The sequence below is a fragment of the Nesoenas mayeri genome (genome assembly GCF_963082525.1).
Source record: "Nesoenas mayeri genome assembly, chromosome: 3".
NCBI lineage: Eukaryota > Metazoa > Chordata > Aves > Columbiformes > Columbidae > Nesoenas > Nesoenas mayeri.
In genome coordinates, this window is record NC_137544.1 from 34,077,430 (window position 1) to 34,103,860 (window position 26,431).

At 35.7% G+C, this 26,431-nt stretch overlaps 1 protein-coding gene across 1 annotated transcript in view; it reads left to right on the forward strand.

Moving 5' to 3' along the window:
• The window catches only part of MEI4 (meiotic double-stranded break formation protein 4), a gene marked incomplete at both ends in the record, with an annotated part of 69,981 nt that overhangs the window by 15,358 nt on the left and 28,192 nt on the right, over positions 1-26,431 (forward strand). Inside the window, 2 exons of the mRNA XM_080341401.1 lie at positions 5,640-6,199; positions 19,667-19,798. Of these exons, the coding sequence (XP_080197527.1) occupies positions 5,640-6,199; positions 19,667-19,798 (692 nt within the window). The remainder of the gene's footprint in view (positions 1-5,639; positions 6,200-19,666; positions 19,799-26,431) is intronic.

Consider the following 26,431-nt stretch of genomic DNA (forward strand, 5'->3'; position numbering starts at 1 on the left):
CATACAGATCCATAAGGGCAGCCTAGTCTAGCTGTCATCTCAGCATCTTTTCTAAGGCATGATGGTGTCAGACAGTACTTCAAAAGTGAACTGTCATTTGACATCTTAAGTGTACTAGTGTACTCCCATGCCTCTACCAATGGCGCTAATGCAAGTAGGCAGCATTGCTAGTAATGTCTTGCAACTGAAAAAGTTGTTTGTTTGTTTGTTTGTTTTTTAGGAGGGGAGCAGAGAATTGAGAACAGATACATGAGATGACAAAAACAGGGTTAAAATATATTTAGCACAGATATGTGGGAATATGGCTCTTGGAATATGATGATGAGATAAATCTGTTCCCCATAATTGTAGTGACACAACGGAGAACTTTATGAAAGCTGAAGCCTTTTCAGGATAATTAAATAAGTTAATTTGCAATCTGGAAAAAGCACCAGCTGGAGCGTAATGATTCATTGAAATCTCAGAGTACAACTCCTTCCATGGAAAACAGGTCTGTTTTGGTTGTGGAAACTTTCTGCCTTTGAAAGCAGATGCTGTCTGTCTGATCAAATGGCATTGCTACAGCTGTTCTAAGCACAGATTTGGGGCAAAGAGACCCAAGAAGCATCCTGTTTTCTCCCAGATTTCTGTATAAGAAACCCATTCAGAGGCAAAAACAAGCCAATTGTCCCAGTAACAGAAGCTGTTTGTTTTTATAAATTCCTGGTATAGATCTAGTTCCTGATAAGACACACAGTTTTTAGGAATAAGGTTCATAAAAGCAAGTGAAATTCATAATTTAGTGTAGATCCTTTCCTTTCTTCTGGGTAACAGAATGATAGTTTTGGGGAAAACTGAATGTATATGATAAAAACTAGTTAAGAAATGTAGCCATGGCAATAAAGGATCCTCTTGCCTCTAAGTCTACTGTAGTGGGCTAAGAATCAGTCAGACTCACAGAATGGTTGGGGTTGGAGGTCATCTTGTCCAACCTTCTTGTCAAGCAGGGCCACCTAGAATCACTTGTGCAGGACATTAATTCACTTAATATATTGAAATATCTGCTATCTGGCTTAGAACTCAAATTTCAGTCATCTCATTGAGATGGTCAATATTGTAAAGTATAGGTTAGGTCTTTTGTCATGAAAGCTGCTTAAGGAGCACTGACTGAACCAAATCTTTGTTCATCATCTGATGATTGATCCTTCCATATCTTTGCTGCAAGTATTCTTCATTTGACTTGAACTACAGAAGATTTATGCTGTCTTCTGCAGAAATCCCCTAAAAATGGATGTCTATATCATCAAAATCCTTCACAATTCTCGTTGAATTCTAAATGTTTAGATTCTTTATGTAAGCAAAACCCCTAACAAATTGATGTATATGCTTTTAGGCTTTGTGAAAAACATTTTCATTCCTGACATTGAACAATTAATTTGGGAATTTTAGATACTCAGTCCCGTATTCATTTCTGTGAATTTGTTCCTGAATGGGACAAAGTATGTCAGCATGAAATATCTAAGCTTTAAACAGAAGAGCTTTCTTTTCCATGGAAATGCAGATGTATGGCATACACAGTTTCTAAAACTTCTTCATTTGGAGAATCCTGGGAGCTTTTTATTGTTTTTTCATTTTTATTTCAAAATGCTCAAATATGTGAGACAATATTTCTTTGCTCTGATATATACAGAAGTCTGCATCGTTTCCAGATCAGGACAACAATGGTGTGCTAAACAGATAGAAGTTCATAAGGGAGAATTTTTTTTTTCAACCAGCCAGCTTGGTTAGTGATGAAAACAGAAGAATAGAGACAGTCTTACACAATAAGCCTATAAAGAAAAGGTAAAGAAAACAGTCAATGTGAATAAGGAGATAATATTTTTTTTTTTTAAGATGAGAATAGACTTTATTCTTCGTTAATGGAAATTGCACTTGTAACAGACTGTCAAGGTTTAAAAGGTTTAACAAAACCAGGACACAAACCAATCAATGAAGATTTAATGAAGAATAACAAAGAGTCCTGAAAAATGCAGAAGTGGAGAAGAGAACACAGTAGGAAAAATATTAATAACTTCACATATGGTTTCATCTCCTTTTAGAAGTTATTGACTGAACACCTACTTAGAAAGCAGAACCACAGTATCATCAGGTTTCTCAGGTTGTGATTATTGTTAGTCTTATTTTTCATTGTCTTTTTTTTTTTTAAAAAAAGAAGTGGAATTGAGCCCATCAATTCTGAGTTTTAAGAGAGCTGTAGATGTTTAACAGCATTGTTTCTGGTTTTCATGGGGTAATCCATGCATGTGCTCACAAAGTGAGAGAATTTAAGCAATGCTTAATGCTTGAAACTGAAGTAATTTTGGATTTGTAGAACTCAAACAATCTCTTCACTTGGTTTCTTACACTTGGCCCCTTCAAACCTATTTTCTGTTTTACAGTCCCTATTGGTGGTGTAACTTCGAGTATATTTTTTCAAAAGACTCAAAGGCCATTTTTTTATTCCGCAGCAATTTCATTGACTGAGGACCCTTCAGTTTTTAAATTTTGAACTACATACAGCGTGTGACCTTCCTCATTCACTCTCCCATCTGTAGCAGCTGGCAGCACAGGTGTCTGCAAAAGCATCTTCCACCTCCCCTGCTCCTGCTATATGAATATTACAAATACTGCCTTTCTTACTCTGCACTGGGTAGGACCAGGAGCTGGGTCACTCATCTCTTCACAGCTCTGAGAATTCTTATGTCCATACCTGCTGGCAACAGGCACTTGGGAGACAGAAGGTGTTTTCCTGTCCTGATGAAGTAACTGGCACTTCTTTCTCCCTTTCGTGTCCCTGAATTAAATCTTGGTGTCCCTTGAAAGACCGCTGCTTTTCAGGACACTTTTTGCAGTGGTGGATATGTGTCAGTTTTTCAGCCTTTGTACCCCAAACTTCTTGTGGTGACTATACCTTGCTTTGTTTAGGGAGCACACAATTCTGATTTTCAGCTTAGGATCTTAATGTAGGAAGAAGCTAAAGTCCTAAAAAGGAATTAAGAGTTTAAATGTTTCATGAATCTGATGTAACATATTTCAGAAGGCTGTAAAATTGCTTGTGACTTGGTATTTCATTACCTAAATAAAGGCATTGTAAGATTTTGTGATAGCTCATCATATGCATTAAATTTTTGTATTTCTTCTTCCAGTATATTTAGAGTCAAATGTTCTTGAAATTACTGTTTAAAGATTATCATTAATGTGAGGCAGGCTTAAGGCTGTTCCTTTTTTTATTTTATTTTAACTTAATAACCATTATGACTGCTTTCTCATTTAAATAGTAAGTACAAAGTCATTAGTTTAAATTATTTCGATACATAAATGATAAGCTGTTTCTAGACACTTTGAGGGAAATAATGAGTATTTCCTAGTGGCTGATTTATTTATTTATTTTTTAAAAGATTACTTCCGCATTCTCCAGAAATTACTAGAACATAAAAATGACAACATTTTTAAAGCCTTTTGTGTTATTCGTTGAACTGGAAATATGCTGCTGTTGGGGACTTACTGTAACAGGGTTTTCTGAAATCTCATAATGGGACAGGAATTTGATATCTCAGTGAGTAGGAACCTAAGCATAAATGCAATATTGTCTGCTACTGGTGGGAGTGTTTCATTGTATATGCTACCTCTTTTATTTGCTGGGGGTCTTAAGTTTGGTTCCTATGGATATTTCTGTATTTCCTTCTCTTCTTCCTTTCACCTCTGTGTTTGTTTTTTGTTTTTTGTTTTTTCCTTCAAGAAAGGAATCAGTGAACATACATATGGGTTTTTTGGTATGTAGTTCTTGCTTTGCTTCTTTTGACTCCTGGCACTACATTCTCATGAGCAATTTTCATATTGCCCCATCATGTTAAAAACAGGAACAAAATATACACCTAGTGAAACTCACAGTAGATAGATTCCCTAGAAGGGCTTATTTTCCTTGAACAGTACCAAAAACGACTTTCAATTTTTTTACTTCTGGAACGTCTTTTGCTCAAAACCCTAAGGAGAGAATACATGAAAGATTGATGCTTGTTTTTGTTAGTGACACCATGGGAACTGTGCTTTCCCTCATTGCTTGCTTTCCAAGTTTGGATATTCAGGGCATTTGGGAGCAGTGTTAATATCTGAAACGCTAGGCTGGCCTTACAAGCCATGCTTTTCCTATCTCCTGGAAATGTCAATTGATTTCCCTACAGTTAGCCCTTTCATTGTGAGTCTGTTGGTACCAGTCCTGTTCAATTTTGAGTGTATCAGAATGTTAAAGGCTTTATATTCAACAGTAAATAAATAAACCACATTTCCAGTTTTGGTCTCAGTAGTAGCACCCTCATTGGATGATCTGGTGTGTTTTCTGAGACTGAAGTAATGGTCAAAATTCAATTTGAAATTGTAGTTTTAATGAAGTCTGTATAAATTTATCTGAGTAGTATTTCATTAGTGTACACAATTCTGTAGACTGTTGCCTAGTGATGTTTTCTGTGTTAAAAATGCTTTTTTAACTTGCCATGAAATACCACATTTATTTCTCATCAGGCCAAATCATCTGTAAAATCTTTTTCTTCATTTCAGAATACAAACAGAAAAGTATGATATTGCTTTGGATCCTTGTGGAAAACGCGATCAACCTATGCATGTTTTTCAGGCGTGAGAAGAGAAGCAGTTTGTGGCTGTGCCCCAGTGAGCAGGGCACAGCCAAGAGTTGGTCAGATGGGGTTCTAGCCTTGCCTTGTGGCACTGAGATGTTTACACGTGTTGGTCTTCAACTTCACTGCTCTAATGTGTCTTTCTTGTTTTGATTGCAACCTTTTGTCATTGGTAGCATGTAGCACAGAGGGAGTCTGTTGTCACCTAGTACTGGTTTTATGCATAGAGGTGCTGACTTAAATGTATCTAATGTGTGACATAGGATGAAAGACATTCTATAGTGGTGTACAAAAATAATTTATTATTGTGAATGCAATGCATACCCTCTCTAATGTAGCTTGTGTCTTTGAAGAAGATGTCATGAGAGATATGTGGTGACTATATAAATTTTTGATTCTGAATGTTTTTCTGTGTTAAATAATAAAAAGCTCAAGTGCAAGGTTCTATTCAACTTTGACTCTGTTAGAATTCCTTCCATGATCTGGGGAGAAAGACTAAACGTGAAGGAGAAGATCATATCTGATTCATGTATAGAAATAGACCTTCACTGTCTTTTGAAAGCAGTCTGAGTTCTTGAGAGTGAAAGTAGTGAAAATATTTGGAGGGCCCAAAATTGACAGGTGCTTCCTTCTCTGGGAATTAATGAGAGTATAGATGTCCACTTAAATTGTTTGTGTGATGTCCACTTAAATTATGTATATGAAAACTTAAAACCATCAGGAAATCTAAACTTAAAATTGCTGTTCATATTACTATAAGCATAGAACATGTTGTTCACAGATAGGCAGTACCTTCTGAAAGCTTTGACTTCAATTTAAGGATGTCACCTTCTTCCACAGCTAAATTCTAGTCATGGGAAGTTCTTGGGGAGCAAGCATACATATGTATTACATGATTTTTGTGTGGAAGCAAAAGGAGAAAGGAAATACAACACTTTCTATAAGTGTGTGTTTAAGTATTACACAAATGTAACTTTCACATTTGTGTTTCAGGAAAACCAGATGCCTCTGCTGAAGCTCTTCTGGGTCAAGAACGTGTAAACCCTGTGAGTTACTCAAGCCAGCTAGAAGACTCTGGATGTGATGTGTCTAATGACTATGCATTTGATTCTTTAGGCACAGCTTCTGATTTTCACCAATCTGAGCAAAATGTCAATACTTCTAAACCTTGGTTGGAAATGGTTCCTCCACTGAATCTTTGCTGTACTAGCAAGAAGGAATTTCTGACTGCTCCAGTGCAGTTTTTGCAACATCTACTTGAAATAAGAAGACTGTCAGAAGGAGGAGTTCTTCAAGCAGACTTCACAGAGCTGGAGAATGATTCTTTCACTGTATGCAATTCATTGTCTCAGTTGCTTGATGGTCTGACTGTTTTTTACAACAGTCCTAAATTTCCAGTTTCAAATTTTGTTACAGAAGCGGTTTCTGTTTTGATCAGTTTGGTGACTGATACTAAATTATCTAATCATGTTTTGAAGAAATGTTTCAAGAAGCTGGAAGAATTTAAGAAAAGCCTAATTCAAATTATTTTAAGAAACAGCAGTGTCAATAGGGTAAGTGTAAAACATTTTCCGTCTTTCCTATACCATTTTAATATACCATAAAATTCTCCCATTTTAATACACTTTTTGAATATTAGTTTATCTTACTGCATTTTGAAGAGTATTTCTCAGATATTCGTGTGGTTTTTTTTTTTATTTTTTTGTGAAATGGACAGTAAATTCTCTAAAACAGGGGTGTCAGATTCATTTCACCAGGGGCCACATCGGCCTCGTGATTGGCTTCAAAGGGATGAATGTAATTTTAGGACTGTATAAACATAGAAGCAGTTACATTTATACAGTCCTGAAATTACATTTAGCCCTTTGAAGGCAACCATGAGGCTGATGTGGCCCCCATGAAGCTGATGTGGCCCCTGCTGACAATGAGTTTGACATCCCTGATCTACAACTTTTGAAGAAGTTCTTGCTCATGCATTCAAGTTCTTCTAGTCTGTTCCTGAGTACAGGACTTCTAAAAACTGTTAAAAAGCAGATTAAAACAACTTTATAGAAAACATGAGAGAAAAACACATCATTTCTCTTGCTCTATGAAGATATAGTATAGATGTTGAGAAAGCAATGACTGTACAATTTTTTAATTCTTTCTTGTGCACTTAGATTAATTAGCTTGGTTTGCTTAAGATAATCTGTCACTCACTAGACATTTGAAAATTTGTATTTTAACAATAAATCAGCAAATGAGTGAAAAATTCAGAAATGGCACGTCCTTGGCACAAGCAACAGATAGGACTGAGCTGCATTTTGTCTGTATTCATCAGTTTGCGTGGGTCCTGTTAGTTTCCTCATTCAACTGAAATATCCCTACTCTGTCTTCACAAGGCTTCCCATATGTAATGAAGTCCATTGTCTGTGTGAGGATTTTCAGGTTTCATTCTGCCTTTTAGAGTAACTTGAAACAGTTTGTGGAATTGTTTGAGTCTTGAATATACCGAATTAGTGTCCACATGTATGTAACCCCACTACCATTATAGTAAATGAGGATGTAATCCATGGAGCCTAAAGAATGCTGACCAGGTACTAGGTCCCTGTTTTAGGGTGAGCTCTAGCCTTTAGCAAAATGAGATCCTAGACATCTGCTACGCCTGTGGGCAGATGTACCCGTTTGTCTTAATTTAAAATGAATTCCGCTCACTATATAGCAAGTATTTGCCCCAGAATGTAAATATCAAGCAAATACTATTACCAAACTGGGGGGCATGGAGTAGGGTGGATATGCGTGTATTTTGGCTAGATGTAGGAAAACAAGAGCATTCAGAAGGAAACTTTCTTATACTGTAGCTTTCCAGGATTAGAGCCTTGTATCTCTAATACCAGCATGCTTTTTATTTCAGTGTCACCATGGTATGGTACTTAATTTTTAATTAGAGGTGTCCCTGGCCAGTGTTTGGAAAGGATGTGAGTATACATACCATTTTGTGTGGTATTAGGAATAGAAAGTCATGTAGGTGTGATGCCTTTTTTGTGTGTGTGATTACAAGGTACAGAACAAGAAAACTTGAGCAGGCATTCAGTAGGGACTTCTTCATAGCTGATGTTCAGTGTTTCCAGTTCTTCCCCTCCTCTACCTGAACTGGAAGTTAAGAAATAATTACAATAAGTTTAATTGTAGGAGCATGACCAAGAGGCTATCCAGAGAGGGATTACTTGTTGATTGCAGAAACGTGGGGAAAGGACAGAAAGAAAAGTAAAGCTTAAGTGAGAGGTGTCACATCTTAAATGAGAGAAAATATCTTCATAGGTTGGGACATTTTAAGTCTTCAAAGTGCTTTTAGAAGTCATTCAGGAAGGATGGAGTATGTCCACATAATTTACAGGTGGTATATTTTCTCTGAATAACTTCATTGAAACAGATGGCATTTTATGCGGGTTTATATCTTGCTTCCACCAACATATTAATGCTGCTTCTTATCGGCAGCCTTTACTGCAATCGAACAGATTCAAAGAGTTTAAAAATAGTACAAAGCAATTATTAAGGAATAATTGTGATAGTTTCCAGATTTCTAGGAAAAAAGGGGAAATGTTGTGTGTAGTAATTGCAATGTTTATAAAGAGTTATTCTTTTTAGAGTTTTGTTTTTCTTTAAATTGAATTGAATATGGAAATAAATATGTAGAATTCAGAATTAGTAGTGGAAATTGTATAACTAATTCTTCATGTGCTGTGTACCAGAATATCTCCCAGGGACACATTATGCTTCAGTTTTAATCATCACTGTTTACTCAAGTGGTGATTGAAATATCAAGATTATAGGTTTAAAATAAAATTACCATTAATTACAAGGCTGTCATCTGGAAGGAGCGGCAAACTATGCATTTTGCTTCCACGAGGATGCTTAAATGCCTGCAGTATAAAAACATTAGGAATTTTGTTGTATCTAACCTTACTTACTGTCAAAAAGCATTCATACAGCCAACCACCAATGTGGCTTTAGTGTTTGACACAACTTTCCCTTTGCCATCCTCACCTATAAAACTGTCAGGAGCTGTCAAGGAGAACAAAGGGCTGTGAGAAACACCTTCAAAAACTGAACAAAGAGAGAAATGGCTGTGGATTACACTTAATGCCTTGTCTTCAAAAGCAATCCCAGTGTTTTGCAGAGCAAATTAAATAACTTTAAAAACCTTTGAGAATTGGAAAAGAGACAATTCACTCTGCATTAGATGTAAAGAAAAAAAACAGCAGCAAAATTACTTGCTGTAACTGCTGAATCTCTTTCTTTGAGATGTTTCTAATTATAAAGCCCTGGAAGTTGTAGGAACCAGCAAAGGCATGTACTCAGATTTTCTGCCTGGATTCAGTTGCCTAGAGCTGTGCAATTTGGATAGAATTTTTTTTCACAGCTCATTGCAGTGGGACACTAAGAGAGGACACTGAATTCCCTTTTACATGGACAGTGTCTGGAGCCTGCCTGGAAACCTGCTGAGGTGAACTTGAGCTGGCTGTAGCTTTGTGGTATGTGGAGTTAGATTTAAAGTCAAATCCCTATAACAGAAATTAAGATACTTCATACATGTCTTATTTACATCCGTTATATATATAGCTGTGCAAGACTTTAAAACAATTATTGTTAAGGAATTCAGAGTCTCATTTGTTACTTTGGAGAGAGAAGAAAAATGCTTTTACATCTGGCTTCTTTCTGTGTGGTTCAGCTATATTCAAAGCTGTCATGGTCAAATACAATCACAGGGTGCTGCATTGCAGAGGATTTATGTGATGTGATCCCCAGTGGTGTCACATTAGTTTAACAGCATTGTTGACAGAAGTTCAGTTCACTGCTTGTACTTCTTTTATGTGCAGCTGATACTGTTGTTTGGAACATGGCTAATGCATCAGTTGTGTGCCAAAAGATCCTGGCCTTGACCCTGGGTTCTGTACAGAGACCTGTGTCTGTTTCTTGGACCTCTTGTTTTAAGTAGATAAACAAAACACCAAACCAGAAGACAATGCTGCATTGCCTTCAGAATTCTAGAGTAAAGGTAAGCTGTGTAGGGTTCTCAGGAGAGGCTGCTTTCTTGTGCCTTGTTCGTGTTCAACAAGTACCTCGTCCATCTGTCGCACCTCACTAGTAATCTCTTTCAAACAAGACCCAGAAGCAAAAGAGCTGTGTTTCAGTGAACTGTGGTTGGTTGTTTCTTATCATGCTATGTTTAAAACATCAATACTGACTTCAAAGATGCTGTCAAGAGTCATGAATTGCCTGCTCATTTCGAACAAAGAAGAAAAAAATGTTACATGCTGTTCCTTCCTCCTTCCTCCTTCCTCCTTCCTCCTTCCTCCTTCCTCCTTCCTCCTTCCTCCTTCCTCCTTCCTCCTTCCTCCTTCCTCCTTCCTCCTTCCTCCTTCCTCCTTCCTCCTTCCTCCTTCCTCCTTCCTCCTTCCTCCTTCCTCCTTCCTCCTTCCTTTTCTTTTTTCTCTTTTTTTCTCTCTTTTTTTTTTTTTTTTTTTTTTACCATTGTACCCTTTGGAAACTGGCCACCCTACCTTTATGATTGTTTTGAGGTTGTTTTAAGAGTATCTGAATGGATACTGGGACATGGCCATAGTGTCTAGGAACCTTTCTTATCCTATTTGAGACTTCACTGCCCATTTTCACTTTTCTCTGTCTTATGTTCCATCTAAAAATCTTTATGTAGAATTTTGCAAATTTTTGAATATTACTGATGATATATTCAGTAGAAGAGCAAACGAATGAATTCTAAGTAGTAGTTAAATACCTTTACTGGATGTTTGTGTGAGAAAGGATTCACAGTTCTTGAAAATACCAAGTTGAAATGTAGTACAGTGAAAAGCAGAAAGAGAGAAATGTTTGAATTTCATTGGCAGTTACATAATAAAAAGTATGGAAGTGTGTTTGTGCAATTGAAAAAGTACACATTCTTGAGAACCAGGGTTTTGAATCTTTTCTTATCTAGGATACAATTAATTTGATTCATTAATGACTGCAAAATGCCTGGGGGAGAGTAATCATAAACTTACTCTGATGATTTTAATACATGCAACAGTATATATTTAAAATATGCTCCAACAACTAGTTGTGGATGACAGTAAATTCTCCCAGCCATGTATAGTTTGCAGTGTCCTTTGTCAGCAACTGCCAGGACAGTACTTACCTTAGTTTATGAGAGTCTTGCTTGCTTAGGGACACAGAAGATTTAATAATAGTTACTCATGTCACTGGTGGCTCCCAAGTATAAAACTAGTGGGCTTCTATTTTCCTAAATTAATTGAGTCCCGAGAGGAATATCACAGCTCTTGAGACATGGTGTATTTTCACTGGCCAAATAATTTTACTTACCTAATGGAAGAGGAGTTCATTTGTACTAATATCAAAAGATGTTGCCAGAATTTTATGGTCTAGTAAGAGTCAATATTTGAGTCACTTGATTGTTGAATTAAATTTTCTCAGCCATCTATTTTTTTCTATGTAGAGAGCTATTTAAGTCAAATTATAATCAAAATCCATTGTCTTGTAAATCACTGCAGTCTAAAGCAATCACCAAACTGACCGACTTTCATTTACTTCAATAAAGTGGATCATTGGAGTAACTAGACAGGAATGAATGAAAGAAGATTTTGTCTGCCTCTTAGGCTGTTGTCCACCTTCCCTCCTCAGTCAGCCTCAGCTGACATATGTCATACACTAAAGCTACAATTATTGACGCATTACAGGATGATGTTAGCAGGGTGGTTTTTGCTTTTTTTTTTTACTATTAGAGCAAAAAAGTTCTATTCATGGTTTCCAACCTGCCTGTATTGCTGTTTTCTCAAACCTCTCTTTTCCTAATAGTAAATACTGTCATTTCCTGTTTTTATCCAAGTAATTAACTAATATTCATGGTATTACATATTATTTCCACTAGGAGGAGAATAAAATGATGGAATAGGTAGGCTTGGTCTTGAGTGTAACGTAGTCGGTGGTTACTCAAAGAGATGACATGACCACCTTAGTTCCATCACCTTACTTCCATCACATCATTACTTACTCTAGCTCTTTAGTTCCATTCTGGTCACTTCCAGATTGAGGTCTGGGTGGTTCTTGCTGTAAGGATCAACTTTCTCTTCACAGAGAAATTCAGTTTGTTGCTTTTAACAGAAATGGTGATTTCTTTTTTTTTTTTAGTTGTTATTTGCTTGTGTTTTTGTCTTGGAGGGAAAATTACCTCTTATATCCTCTAAGTTTTGAAGATTGCTATATATCCCAAGGGTTTTTTGATAGGAGCCCTCAAGCATTGCTTTAAATGTGTGTACATACTTTAATAATGACAATCTTAGGGTTTCTCTGTTCTTTTGCCTGTTTACTAATGAACCTTTTCTCATAGCTTAAATTAGTCATGGTTCTCTAGGAAATATTTTTGTATGCCTAAATAGAGCATGTGTTTGTGTTATGGTGATAGGATAGAAATGAAAAGTAAACTCTGTAGAGCCTGTTGTCTACAGCCATTTCCAAAATAACTTGAGTATTCTTTGCCTAACTTTTTTGTGCTAAACTTCTGCAGTGAAATCCACAGTCCTCCATTAGGTAGCTCTGTTCCTCCCAGGTAATACCTGCCAAATACTTGGCATCTTTATGTGGTATTCAAAGTAGCTCTCACATTGTGGGCAGAGGGAAGAGTGAGAGATTGGGAAATAAGCATCTGAAATCCATTTTCATTTGCAGGGACTGTCTGTAAATCTGAAACACTTAAATGAGACATTGATTTACATCCCTGAATTTCTTTAAGGATGACCAGCTCGTTTGTTGGTTTAAAAAAACCCCTAAAATCTAAAGAATACCTGTTTTCAGTAATTTATTCAGGGACTTTTTCTAATTGGAATCCATAACTCTTCTGCTCTGGGTGAGCTCACACTTGTTGTTTAGTGTCTTCTGCATCCATTAACGGGGCTTGGTGACTCAGCATCCATGGGCAGATAGGCCATTCTTCAGTCTTCTAGGCTTCTGACCAGGACTAGTTCAGAAGGAGGAATCAAGATTAACAGAAATTTGAATCTCGCAGGCAGGGAAGACTTTGTATCTAGAGCTGCTTCTTCATAAGCAATAGGATATTTACAGTAGGTATTGTAAAAATGGGCAGCGGTATCACTCAGGGTTGTCTCAGAGTGGCAGCTGTTGTGAGTGCTCTTTGTTTAACTGGGACTGATACTGTCTTACTGTATTTACTGGATTTGGCCTCTTGGATGATTTAGATATTCAGATACCTACTTAATGAATCCCAAGAAGATGCAGAAGTTCAAATACTGCTTGAAGTATGTGTATTAGTGAAAACTCTGCCAGCGGAATCCCAAGTGTCTTAAGTAGTTACCTGGATTTCTTGATACATCAGTTTCTTGTACTTAGCCTTCAGATAAACTGATGACTTGTGTGTTAGTGTGTCATCAAGGCAAGTGTTGCCTTTTCTGTAAAGATGATTAAAGTAAGGTGACACAACAAGATTCTTGGGTTTATTGTATGGAAATGGGTGTTGTCATTTTGAGGTAAATACTAAATTGAATGTGTAGTGATTTGCAGTCCTGAATTCTTCTAAGGATATCCAGATTGTGATGTAGTTTTAGGTTGGGGTTTTGTTTGTTTGGTTTGCCTTTTTTTTTTTTCTTTAATAAAAATACAGAAACTCATAACTGGATCTGTTATATGTATTTCATCACATCAACTAGGTGTCATTGTTTTATATATATATTATCCAACTCAAGAGAGTGTAAGATATTCAAAATGGGAAAGACAAGATAAGTCTTCATGCTATGAAACTGAAAAAAAAAAAGGTGAAATTATGAGTTTAGAATCAAAGACTTGGAGATAGAAATTCTGCAGTTACAGTAACACTAAAGTAGCATGCTCTTATGTTTAAAAGTGAAGGTTAAGAAGAAGTTAGCTTGGTAGCAGTTTAATGCAATAACATACAAAGCTTTAGAAAAAAAAGTTAAAAGAAAATAATAATTATGCATTTAGCGATAAATTATATAAAATGCAACATAAGTTTACCAGAGGTGCATTGTGACAGAACAGCACAAGAGCATTCTTTTTAAAATGAACTGTGTTTGCAGGTGGGAGATTTAGTAGCTTTTATCTATCTGGTGTTCAGTAAAGCATTTGTTACAGAACTGATACTAGAGAAATATTAATGAAACAGAAAAATATGTTTCTTAATGCTTTAATCTTTTGTAATTGGATAAGAAAGTAGCACTTCTTAAAAAAAAAAAAAGATAGTTACAATTAATGGGCTTCTTAACTGAGTTTTAAGAACTTTACATATCTAACGTCATTGTTTCTGATTTTCAAGTGCTAATCCATGCGTGTGCTCACAAAGAGAAAGAATATAAACAATGTCTAATACTTGAAACTGAAGTTAAGAGAAGTGAAAAGATTATTTGAATTCTGCAAAGAAAAAAGTTACTGAAATACTGTAATATAAAAAGCAGCTTACAGCAGTGAAGCTAACTGATGGGCCTAGTGGAGAACGTCAGGTTTAGAGGAGTGAATAAAAGCATTAACAAGATTATGAAAGGGTGAAGGCAGAGCAAGGGCTGAGATGAGGTTTACAGGGCAAAGAATTGAATAATAGGTATAAAATCCCAAGGCTTAAAGATAGGAGAAATAGTGCAGCATTAACAGGAAGAGAGATAAATGACAACCATCAAATTAACAAAGGAAGTTACAGTATGATAAGGGATACTAATATTCTCTGTATAAAAGTAGAACTTTATTACATCAATTGACATTGAGTTAGTAGTGGAAGTCAACTTGGACTAAATGAGCAAAGGGCAAGGGTGATGTGAATTCAAAGGCAAAAATACTGTTTTGTTTTTAATTCCTCACAGTTTGAGGATACCTCTATAATTATTTGCCTTACTCCTGAATTGCCAAATACACCAGTCGCTTTTGGAAGAGCGCTGTTACTTGGCATTAAATTTGTAAGCTACTGAAACAGAAATTAAGGTGCAGTTTTTGTAATTGCAGGGTGTAGTGTGGATCATGCAACTCGAGGGAATTTTAGGCACATGGTTTACTAGTGGACTTGGCAGTGCTAGGTTAACAGTTAGACTCTGTGATCTTAAAGGTCTTTTCCAACCTAAATGATTCTGTGATTCTGTGAATTAAACTCACAAGTTTTACATAACTGTTACTGAAGAAAAATCTAACACATTCTGATAGATGAATTCTAAACAAATAATTCATAAATAAAGACTTTTATCCTGGTTTCCTGTGGAATCAAGGCTCATAGGAGCATATTGTTTGCTTTGCTTATCAGTCTTTTCATCTACTATTGACTTACGAAACTAGTAGCTGGTTTGAAATCCCTTGAAAAAAAGAAGTGGAGGGTCAAAAATACCTTCCACTTAAAACCGGTGGGTGTGTGGAGAAGAGAGCAAATTAGTATGCTTGAAGCAAGCAGAATGTTGCCATTATGTGTTCAGTTTGACAACAGCCAGATAGTCCACAAATCTTTGCCAGCTGTTGGCTCTTCATTGCTCATTCTTGCTCTGTATTCTGAGGAACATGGAAAGAGAACAGAAACTGGGGTTTGGGATGAGGTGATGCACCTCCAAAAGAGTGAACTAGGCTCCATTATTTTCTTATTCCTGATCATGTGATTTTTACAATCTAATTTTCTGCTTTTAACTGAGAATCCCTGAAGAGCATAGGTTTTATTTCATCTATACTATTAAGCAAGCCCAAGGGATTAAAATATTTGTCCTCTTTTTTTTTAGTCGTTTGAGAGACCTGAGAGCTGAAGTTATGTTTTTATTTTTAATGAAACTGCCTGCTATTTGAACCACTGTCAGTTTGAATGTTTCCAGAGCTTAATTAGCAATACATGAGCAGTGTTCTTTTGTTTGCTATTTACAAATTGATTCCTTACATGCTATGAATTTGTTCTGTATGTATTTAATGCATACAGTCTGAGTGTTATTTTAACCTTTTAACCTTAATTGTTATCTCCTTATTTTCTTAAAATATACTAAGAGGTCCACCAAAATATTATATTAGATGCATAATCTTAATAAATCGGTTAGCAGTACCCTAAGTACAGTCGTTACAAAATCCCTATTTACTTCCCTTAGTAGAGGCTCAGTCTTTAAATTTGAAGATCACCTGTCATCTACTCCTATAAAATTCCAACTAGAAAGTGGTACATCTTGCCAAACCAGAAAGGATACAAAAATGTTGTGAAAGATGCTATTTACTTAAATCTCATCTGCTAGCATTAATAACAACAACAACAAAAAGTTTCACTGTGTAAAAATCATGTAAGCAAATAGAGCCTTAAAAAGAAGAATCATAATCATGTTTGTTTGTAAATAATCATGTTTGTGTGTAAATAAATACATTTAGTGTGCTCTTTGGAAGAGGTAGCATTGAAAAACTACTTTCTTGCATCTGATGCAAGAAATCCTATTTAATTTCTATCTCTGAATTGTTGAATCAGTGAGTTTTGCCTGTGTAATTGACCAATGCCTAATGAAATTCCATTAGTTTGTAAAGATGTTAACCATGTTATATACAACTCTTTTTTTCATCGTAATATAAGATTTCTTCACGATTCTCAATGAAGGGTAGAAGTGTTAATGAAAAAGGATTAGGCAAAATTTATCTAATCTGTACAGAGATATTTCTAATTGTTATCTAAAATCTTCTCAAGGTGGAGTGAATTTAACTTTGTTTAATGTAATCTATTCAAAGGGCATCTGCAGAGTCATCATGTACCAATTTCCACTGGTTTGTTACCAGAAAAAAAAAATGTTGGTGTTCTTTGAAGGCCAAAAGAGGTGATTCATGAATGGAGAAATCAGGTTACAAAGGGCATTGTCTATTTTGCCTTCTTTTTTTTTTTTTCCTCTCTTTACTTCTATTGGTAGCTGCAGCTATTATTTATAGAATACTTGAGACTTCCAGAACATAACAGGTAAATCATACTAGTCAAGAAAATTAGGAAGTTGTGTACTAAAATCCCATCAAGGTGGATTTCCATACACTTAAGTGTCTTACTGTATAAATTTAAATTTGAATTATAACTAACACTTGTTTTACTTCTGCTTAGGTTAAGAATGTAATATATTATGTAGGTGCTGGCTTTTGTTTGGTTGTTGTTTTTTTGTTTTTGTCTTTTTTGCTGCTGTTGTTTTGTTTTGTTTTGTTTTGTTTTGTTTTTTAAACCCTTATGTACTCAAGCCATTACATGCAACTGCTGGTCAGAAAGGATTGTGGAAGGCTACTTGATATTTTGCAAGCTGCCCAGTGCAGTGGATCCCAGGAACAATCTATCCACTTTTTCTTTGTAAAGAGGCACAAAAGGCTGGGGAAGACATGGGGCAAGAGTAGCTGTTAAAGAAAAAAAGCACTCTCCTATGTGAAACATGCAAAATACTTTATATTCCATTTTGTTTCATATTGAAGTGAAACTGATTTCTGAAGCATGTTATTTGCAACAAAAGTGTGATGTGAAGAGGAAGAAGGAGCTCCCATAGCCACAGAATACCAGCTGGCTGCTGGCTACACTGTGTGTATGGATATTGATTCATTTAAGATTAAAGTATCTGCACTAAGCAGAGATCATTGTTGTGACTTCAGACAGCATAAATTTGAACAGGAACCTCTCATATCCATGTGAGTGCTGTAACTCAGCAAACAGGAATTCAGGGGTCTCCTGACTGCCTCACATTTTGTGAAAAAAAACCTAAACAAACCCTAGTCCAGATTGTCTAGTTCACTTGATTGCCAAAGGCAAATGAGCAAGTATACTTAATGTTATGCTCTGAAAATATAGAACTAAGAAATATGTATCCATCCTTAATTTATAAAAATAAATAAAAATGAGTGGGGACTTCAATGAACAAATGTAATATTTTTTAGCTTTGTTTAAACCTTGAGCAATGTTTTAAAAGCAGTTGTACCCTTTTAGAACATGTGTGCTGTCAAGACAGAGCTATCTGGGTGTTGCAAACTTCATTTATGTCATACAGTTTTAGTAGTCATTATGGAAGATCTTTCAAAATTGTAAATGTCTAGATTATTTTTAGGAGAAAGACTCATTGTTTTGTTTGGAAAGGGATACATTTCCAGTATATGGCAGTCTGATTTTAATTCATATGGCCTCAAAGCGTATGTAGGTGCATGTGTTACATTATCCTTTCATATCATTTTAATTGTTCAGAAACCTATTTTTATCTCACCTTTCACATTTCAGCTTTATGGAATCTTTGGTGTATACATTTATGAATGATTTTTACCTCACAGATTTTCAAAGCTATATGTGTACAATTTATGAATTCTCTTTAATATGAAGAGTTTACTTTGTGTCTCTGACTGCAGATTTGATTCTGAGCATGAGACTTGTCTGTCTTTGACAGTTTTCTTTTTATGTTTGTTTTGGGTTTATGTGCTGAAGTGAGATGCTTAACAGCCAAGATTTATTCAAGTTTGTTATCACTCTGAATGGGAGATTGTGTCATCTTGGGCAGCTAATAACCAGGCTCCTCAGCTGTAAGGGGCTGGTAAATAGGTGTTGCATCAACTAGGAGGGGAGTTTGAGCATCTGATCAGGCAGACAAGCAGTAACTATAAGTGGGAAGCTACCTAATTAGCAGCTTTTACAGTCAAAATTTTCAGTTTACCTCGCTGTCTTCTTACATAGCCCAAAAATTTGTAATGATTTTACAGGACACAATGTTGAAAACCAGGATAAAGTCAAGTTGAATGATACTCACTGCTTTCCCCTCATCCACTCACTCAGTCATTTCACTGTAGAAGGCTGTCAGGTTGGTTGAGTAGTTTCCCCTTAATAAATCCATGCTGACTACTACCAGATCTCATTCCTGCTTTTTGTGTGTTTACAAATGGTTTGCTGCAGCATTTACCTTATGCAACTTGCAGATGGTGGGCAAGTATTTTTATTTGTGTGTGTGTGTGTACGCATGAGCTGGCTAGAGAAATAAACTAGATTGTTAATGGGATGCGATGGTCTGCTTTTGAGTGGTTAAGACATGGTGTTTATTCTTAGACATACAAATTGGGGTCAGAGTATCCTTTTGTCAGTCAAAAATACTGATCTACAAAGAGTCACTGAATATTAATATTGTAGGGGCATACATTTATATAAAAATATAAATTAGAGTTGTTATATTTAATGCATATTACTTTTTTCTTTGAAACAACTCTGATATATTTATATATAAAAATGATAATTTCTTCTAGCAGTGTTTTATGAAATAATGTGTTTACTTTGTAGAGCAGTGTGTTTCATTACATAATGGCTATACATTTCTATTTCAGGGAACATAGAAAACAGTTTGTTACTGTGTTGCATGGGGCGTTTTTTTAATAGAAAAGACTGTGGGAAAAATAATATATTACTAATATCAATCTCATGTAAGTTCACATCACTCCTCCTGTGGTTCAAGAGAAATGCCTTAGTTACAGCTTGTTAAACAACAATATGAAAGTCAATTGTTTGAATTGAAGTATATCTTCTATCGGTTAGCATTTAATCAAGTTTATTCGTGATAACTCTATTGACAGAAAGCTCCAGTTTAGCTCTTAGCTTGCTCATGCATTTGAATTTCAAAGAATTCATTTGTTCACTTGTCTACCTGTGACAAACAGAATTAATGTATGTGCAGGGTAGTCCTCCACTTTCTGTGACAGCAAATGGGAATGATGACAGCTAATGCTGAAAAGCCGCCTCCTGGGGAATTCACACCTTTGGAGAAATTTGTTCATATGACAGTTTCCTGTAGTGCTAATCTTATGAGAAAGCAAAGTTTCTAGGTAATGGATGTGAGTTTCTCATATATCCCATATGTATGTCATTACTAGAGTTTTAAACTCTCTAAAATTTTGAGTTTTACTTTTTTTTTCAGTAAAATTTTAATATGTAAATCCCATTTCTGTTTAAGGTAATTGTTTCAGGTAAAAAAGACAGAGATGTATTTTCAAAGTTTTAATTTATTATTATTTCTCTTTAGTTTCAGGCACTGCATGCTGTATCGCACACACTGGTTTTACTGGGAAAGAACAACATACTAAGAAATTCTTTAATATCCCTTCTACTATCAGAAGTACGTCAATTTGCTGAGCAGCTCTTGCAAGCTCACCAGGTACTGTCATCTTTTCTTTTGGAGAAAGGCCCAAGCATGGTTTTGGGGAGTGTTTTTTTCTGTTCGGACTGCTGGAGAGGGAAAATGTAATTTCCAACCCAAATTTATAGTATGTTTGAATTATAGTCAGAAAAGGTTTCATAAAAGCTGGTTTTGGACAATGTAGACCATGAGCTGTGTCTTATTTTAAGTCACCAGTATCTTACCAGAGTTACTGATGGCAGTCAAAAGTGAACAGACTTTAAACAAATGTAAGGATAGGGAAGTGTATAATAAAAATAAAATCAAAACAAAACACAATTGGATTTTAAGTATAAATGAATTGCTTGTTTTTAACATTATTTAATCTCACCTGTTTTAACAGAATTAGTCATCCCTCCTTTCAGCAGAGTTTTTACCAGTGGCAATGCAGAATTCTCCTGAGCTCCACACTGAAGAAAACCTTACACTGAGCATTGCACTGTGCTGAGTTAGTTGCTACAGTACTACTTAACCTTGCCATACTGTAATTAGGTATTGCTTTCATATTTCGTACATAAAATTTATTTCTAAAAATTTCTAAAGGAAGTTTGACTCCTCTTTAGCTTCACTTTACGTTGGAAAGAATCATATATTTGATTTTAAGATAATAGTAAGAGACACTGCAAAACTGTGTAACTTGCAGTTGAGAAAATGGAATGAAATCAGTGTCTTGTGGTTTTGACTGTAAAAAATTCTCTTTAACTACACAAGTGCTTTTGATTTTTCTAATGGTAAATTATTTTATTACTGGCTGTGTAATTCATATATGTATGGGAAGATAGTAAAAGATTCTATTAATATACAAATATGGAGAAGTTTGTAATTTAGTCCCTAAACAATTCTTATACCAAAGCTGCTGATATAATAAATTGCTTAAATGCCAGTCTCACTAAGGTGGCTTGATACCCCTAGTTGATGTGTACTTTGTTTGCTTATTTGTTTTCAAACCTCTGGGAAAGCTGTTTGATTTTCTTACCCCCTCCTCCCACACTGTCAAGAAATGGAATTCTTCTATTGTACTTCCTGGAGCAACTGAAGGAAGTTGTACTGAGCACTGAAAGGAAGGTATCTGTGCAGTGGGAGGAAATGGGAGACAGTTTCCAGAGGGACAGAAATTTGTCCTTTTCGGAGGGGAAAAAAAAAAAATCTTGTGAATTTATTCTGTTTTTTCATACTTAGTATATGTGACCTGAAATTTGGGACAGTAAAATGCACTTGTTATTTGACTTTTTCAGCTTCAGGATCAAATCCTTTTCCAGGTTAAGTCTTTGTAACTTGCATCCCTCCCTCTCTCTACTTTTAATTACCTTGCATTTGTGCTTGCTGCAAATCTTAGCCATTGTCAGTACATCCACAGTACTGATTTTCAGACTTTGTACTACCAAGAGCCTCAAAATACCTCCCACCTTTACAAATGTGGAAATCTATGTTTATTATTGTTCAACAGGAAGCATAGAAAAATCTTCTGACAAAACACTTAAGCTTCACTTTCACCCTTTTTCTTTAAACACCCTTTTCTGTTCACCCAGCAAAATAACTTAATTCACTCATGTTCCAGAATTTAGAGCCATGTTTCCATCAGGAGAGTTTCCTGCTCTCCTTCTGCTTCCTCCCACTAAGTTGTCAGTTTGCCTTCTGCTACTGAAATGTGGTAGACCCTTTTTTCTTTTCTCCTCTTTTTTTTTTAACTGAAATAGTAATTTATGTATTTATATTTTCCTCACCCAGCATTGTAAGCACTTCTTGAAAATTAATGTATCTTGATCAAGCAACCACAAACCTTGGCCTCGAACAGGACTTTCATATAATCTTACCAAAGCTTATGGGGTTTCTTTTTGAGTCTTTTTAGAACATCTTGCATTTAAGTGACCATCAGTAGAAGAAATGAGCTTCAGGCACTTAGGTGGATACTCCAATGACTCAATAATCTTGAAAAGTTCATCCTCCATCACAGTGTTGGCCTTTTTCTGGTAATAGTGAAAGGTTAACGGTGGCTGAATTTGAAGCCACAGAAGCTGTGTGTGTATCTGTTGCTGACATTTTGTAGGACTATAAGATTTTGAAAAGCTGCAGTTTGTGTGGGGAAAGTAGTCAAAGTTCTGGTTTGCTTAATTTGCTGTGCAGTCAATGGTTTTAAAGTCTATGCATTTTTGCATTTAGTCCAAATAGATGTATTATGTTCATTTACAAACCCTTATACGTTCTGTATGTGATAATTATTTCTGGAAATGCTGCTTAACAAAAACCTTTCTACTTATCACAGTGTGTATCGTATGAACTGCACCGGAAAAATAGATACTACTTCTCTGATTTTTATATTTTTCACTAATTGACTAAATCATTAATATTATAATATATTTCACATTAGGTTATCGTATTAATAATAAAATTTTGTTTAATATTTGTGCAAATATTCCCATATGTTAATATAGAAAATAAAAATAAGGAAGGGACATGTAAAACAGTATAGTTATCCTGATTTTTTTTCCGCAGTTAAGATGAATTTCATGGGAGTAAACTCTCAAGCAAATTACTAGTTTGCTTTAATTCATTTGAGTACTTCATCATGTGATTAAAGTGAAGCTCCAGCCTGGGTCACCTGAGGGGTCACAAGTCCTGCCTGCAAGCCTGCTCCACCCTGGGCTCCCCTCTTCACCAAGCCAAAGCCTCCTTTGGGCTTCTTTATGGAAGCAAATGAAGGACTGAAATATTCTTGTGGCTGGAGATTGGAGAACCTTTTTTTTTTTTTTTCCTGGCAGGCCTGCAAATTAGATTGTGAATGTCAGGATGTACCAGCTCATTGGTAATAAATCCATCAGCAAAATTGAGTTTGCCTGGAGCTATGTTCAGCTAGATAACAGAAAGTTTTAAAGTGCTAAGAACTGAGCTTTTAATGTCAGGGTTTGTCTTCATAAGCCATTCTCCATGTAGACATTCTGTATCCAGTGGATGCTCTGGTCAGGTATGGTACTCACCATATGCTTTATTCCAAATGCTAGTGTGTCTGATGTGGAGAATTCTTCAGATAAGCTCCTCTTTCCAAGCAGTCTACTTCATTTATGCAATATCTCTAATCTCTTCAACCATAATGTTTATATGTGTTGTAATAGAGTTTTTATATTTATTAGGAAAAAAGCTGTTCTGCTTTTCCCAGATATGGTAGAAAATGCCTAAAATCATTAATTGGAAAAAAAAAACAGCTGAGAATATTATTGAACTAGAAAAGCGATATGCATTTTGCAGTCCACTGTTGTTCAAAGTACTAAAATGGCTATCCAACACGTTTGGCTATAAAAACTATAAAAGTTTCTACTGTTGAATTTACTAATGCATCAGATTACCAATACTTCACCCAGGTAAAAGAAAAAAGATTGATGATATGTAGACCTCGTGAAAATAGTTAAACTTATATCAGCATATCTGTTCATCCTTTTTAAGATGTCATTTATTTCCTTATTATGCTGGTAAGTACAGATTGTAACGTATTTCAAATAGCGAGCTGTTGAAGATACTGCATAATAGTGCTCCGGGTAAATGGAAGATTAATTTTTATTTCATGTGACTGCTGATGCTACTGGTAACAGAGGAAACAATGGCTGGATAGGATAATCAGTGGATCTGCATTTTGTCTCATAGATGTAGACCTAGTTTGGAGATACACACTTGTAAAAACATTAAATTTTACCCTGTAAACAGGAGTGAAAGAATCAGTTGAGATTCAGTGTACATTGGGAGTGTGTCATACATCTTTGAAGTGTATACCTGCTTTTGCTGTATATGTCATCCCCTATTACAGATGAGATTTTAAGATGCATATGCCAGAGCTGGAAAATGACAAATGGTTCATGTGGTTTCTCTCTTTCCTCTCATACTGTCATAAAACGGTAGCACTAAGGAGAAAGGAGTTTAGAAGTTTTCTTACAGAGCTAAAAGGTAGCAGGGCTTTGACTGCATTTAGGTGCTTGACAAAATTGAGGATGACAATAAGAAAACCTCAGGTGTCCTTGGGAATACAAACAGCAAGTATTGTTTACATGAGGAGAACTCTATATTACTGTTGACTACGGAATTATTACTCTTAAAAATGGTGAATCATCTTATTAATGGAAACATAATACTGACAAAGTACTTAATTACAGAAATCAGATTATATCATACTTGAACAAGTAAATAAGTAATATTCCTGGAAATATTTTTGTCACGAATCATGCATGAAATGCAGCCTTAAAAAAAAACAACAAACCTATTTGAATTCTTGATACAATAAAAAACAAGTGCAATGAAAGCTGCTTTAACTTCCTTATTCTCTGTGTTAATTCTGTCCTTTTGCTATTGCTTTTTTTACAGCTCAGTTAATCCTTTTGCATGCTTGAAAGCAGAATGTGAATAAGGGAAAAGTATCTGATTTTTGTGGCATATGTAGTATACCTGCTAGTCTGGAAGACCACTTGATTATTTCTTAATCTATGTCTCCGAATAGGTAGTTTTAATGTTCCTTTTAACTTCTTTTCTTCACGGTGCATTCTTGCTTACTGACTGTGATTTGCAAAATGGAATGATGTTACAGAAAGTTAAGCACTCCTTCTTCAGTGCTTTTGGATATTGGAGTTGTATATGTGAATTAGCATATATACCACATGTACTCTTAAAAGTTCAGTTTACAGGCAAGGTAACATTTTGTTACAAATATACCCTCTGATTTTCTTTCTTCTCTTGGAGAATTGTTTAAAGCCTTCATTACGAAGTACTTTTAGTACAGCTTCACTAACTAGCTTTGCAGTTTATTTGATGCTTTAGTATTTCATATCTTCATAAAGTGGAAAAGTAAAGAGTTGTAGCCCCAGAATTTCTAACTAGAGATTAGTGATATAATGGATTTCTGTTTGGAAGAGTAATTACAGTTGATAATTAAAACTGACTTTGAATAAGAGCCTAGTTAAGTATAAAAAATGTAAATGCAAACTATGGAATGATAGTGGATACTGCTGAAATCATCACTTCATCTTTCTTTCACAATATCCTTCTCATTTTACAGGACACATTAATGTATTTGGATTTCTTAGCTTCCCACTCACCTGCCCCTCTCGAAGCCTGTGGGACAGTCCTGTACAAAATTACTTAGAACATCAGCTTGCCCCACTGGAACCTCGTTTATTGGTTTGGGGTTTTTTTGCTAAAAATACCTTTGAAGCTGTGTTTATCTACCTATAGAGCTTATGCATAACTGTCACTACTTTAAATCACAGTACCAGGAAGATTAACTGATGTTTGTTCAGTGCTTTCTAAAATGTTAAAGTACTTTTAAAAACTCATTATCTAGCTCACTGTGAGATGTTATAACCATTAAGCACATGCACAGTGCCATATCTTCTGCAGTGTCTCATGGTATGTCATCAAGCATAGAAAAACTGCTGATGTTCTCGGCATGTTCTTCTTTGGTAAGCCATACTTTTCCTTATGAGCTATAGCGAATGCCACCACACCCAGAAAGTAGCTGCTGTCCCATGTTTGGCTCTGAAACATGCAGATGATGTACAAGTGATTAATAGAGTAGGTTTACATCTGGGATGAAAGGGTTGGCTACCTGGAGTTTGTTTTGTAGCTAAGGTTGGGACTATGGTTTACACGGCTGAGATCTGCAGTGGGTTAAATCTGGTTTCATAGCTTATCTTAAATTTAGCTTAGATTTTGGGTGACAGCGCTTATGTGGCTAGTTAAGGCTTGATCTGACAGGGCAGCAAACTACTATTAATGCTGTGTCCGGAGGGGGAAGGAAGATTTCAGGACTAATGTCGGCAGCACCTCCTGTTCATTGTTAGGTTGACAGAAAGCAAGCAGCAACTGAGCATGTTTGGATCTGAGTGTTAGTGACGTGAGTTGCTGAATTGGTGTTAAGGCAGAGACCAAAGCTCAGATGTCCAGGATTTGTGCAGCAGAGAATGTTTTGCTAAAGTTGAAGGTATTCCAGAAAGAAAAGTTGAAGTATGCTTGGGCAGGATATGATTTATATGGCTTGATTAGATTTAAGATTAAGACATTGTTGGTTGCAGTCTTGTTGCCTGTATTTCATCCAAGTCCAAGATACGTTTGCTGGGCTGAACCACAATTGTAAACACATGTGCACACATACACAGTCACAGAATAATTTATGGCAGCACAATCTGTATTGCATATCTTGTGGAATTACTTCTTTCCTGCTGAAGTAAACATTTGAAACACATGTAGCACTGGCATTACAGAATTAAACCTAGGAAATAATGTTATTGAATCCACTCCAAGTTTAACTTTCTATTAAGTAAGAATAGATTCCTTTCACTTGCTTCTAATAATGATACACATAGGGAGAAATAAATTGAGTTAAAGGCATACATCAAGAAAATAGGAAATATAGAAGGGAAAAAAAAAAAAGTGTGTGTGCATTTCTGCTTTTTTGAAAACAATGACATCCCAGGCTGCATAATTACAGTGCGGCCTTTGAAGACTTAGGTTGCATATTTTGAATTTCCTGGCATCTGTCAATCCCTGAACTGAGTTGGTAAAGCACAATTAAACCTCTAGGTGTATTGTCTTAAAAAAAAAGTAGTGCTGACCAGATGGGAGGGATCACCTCCC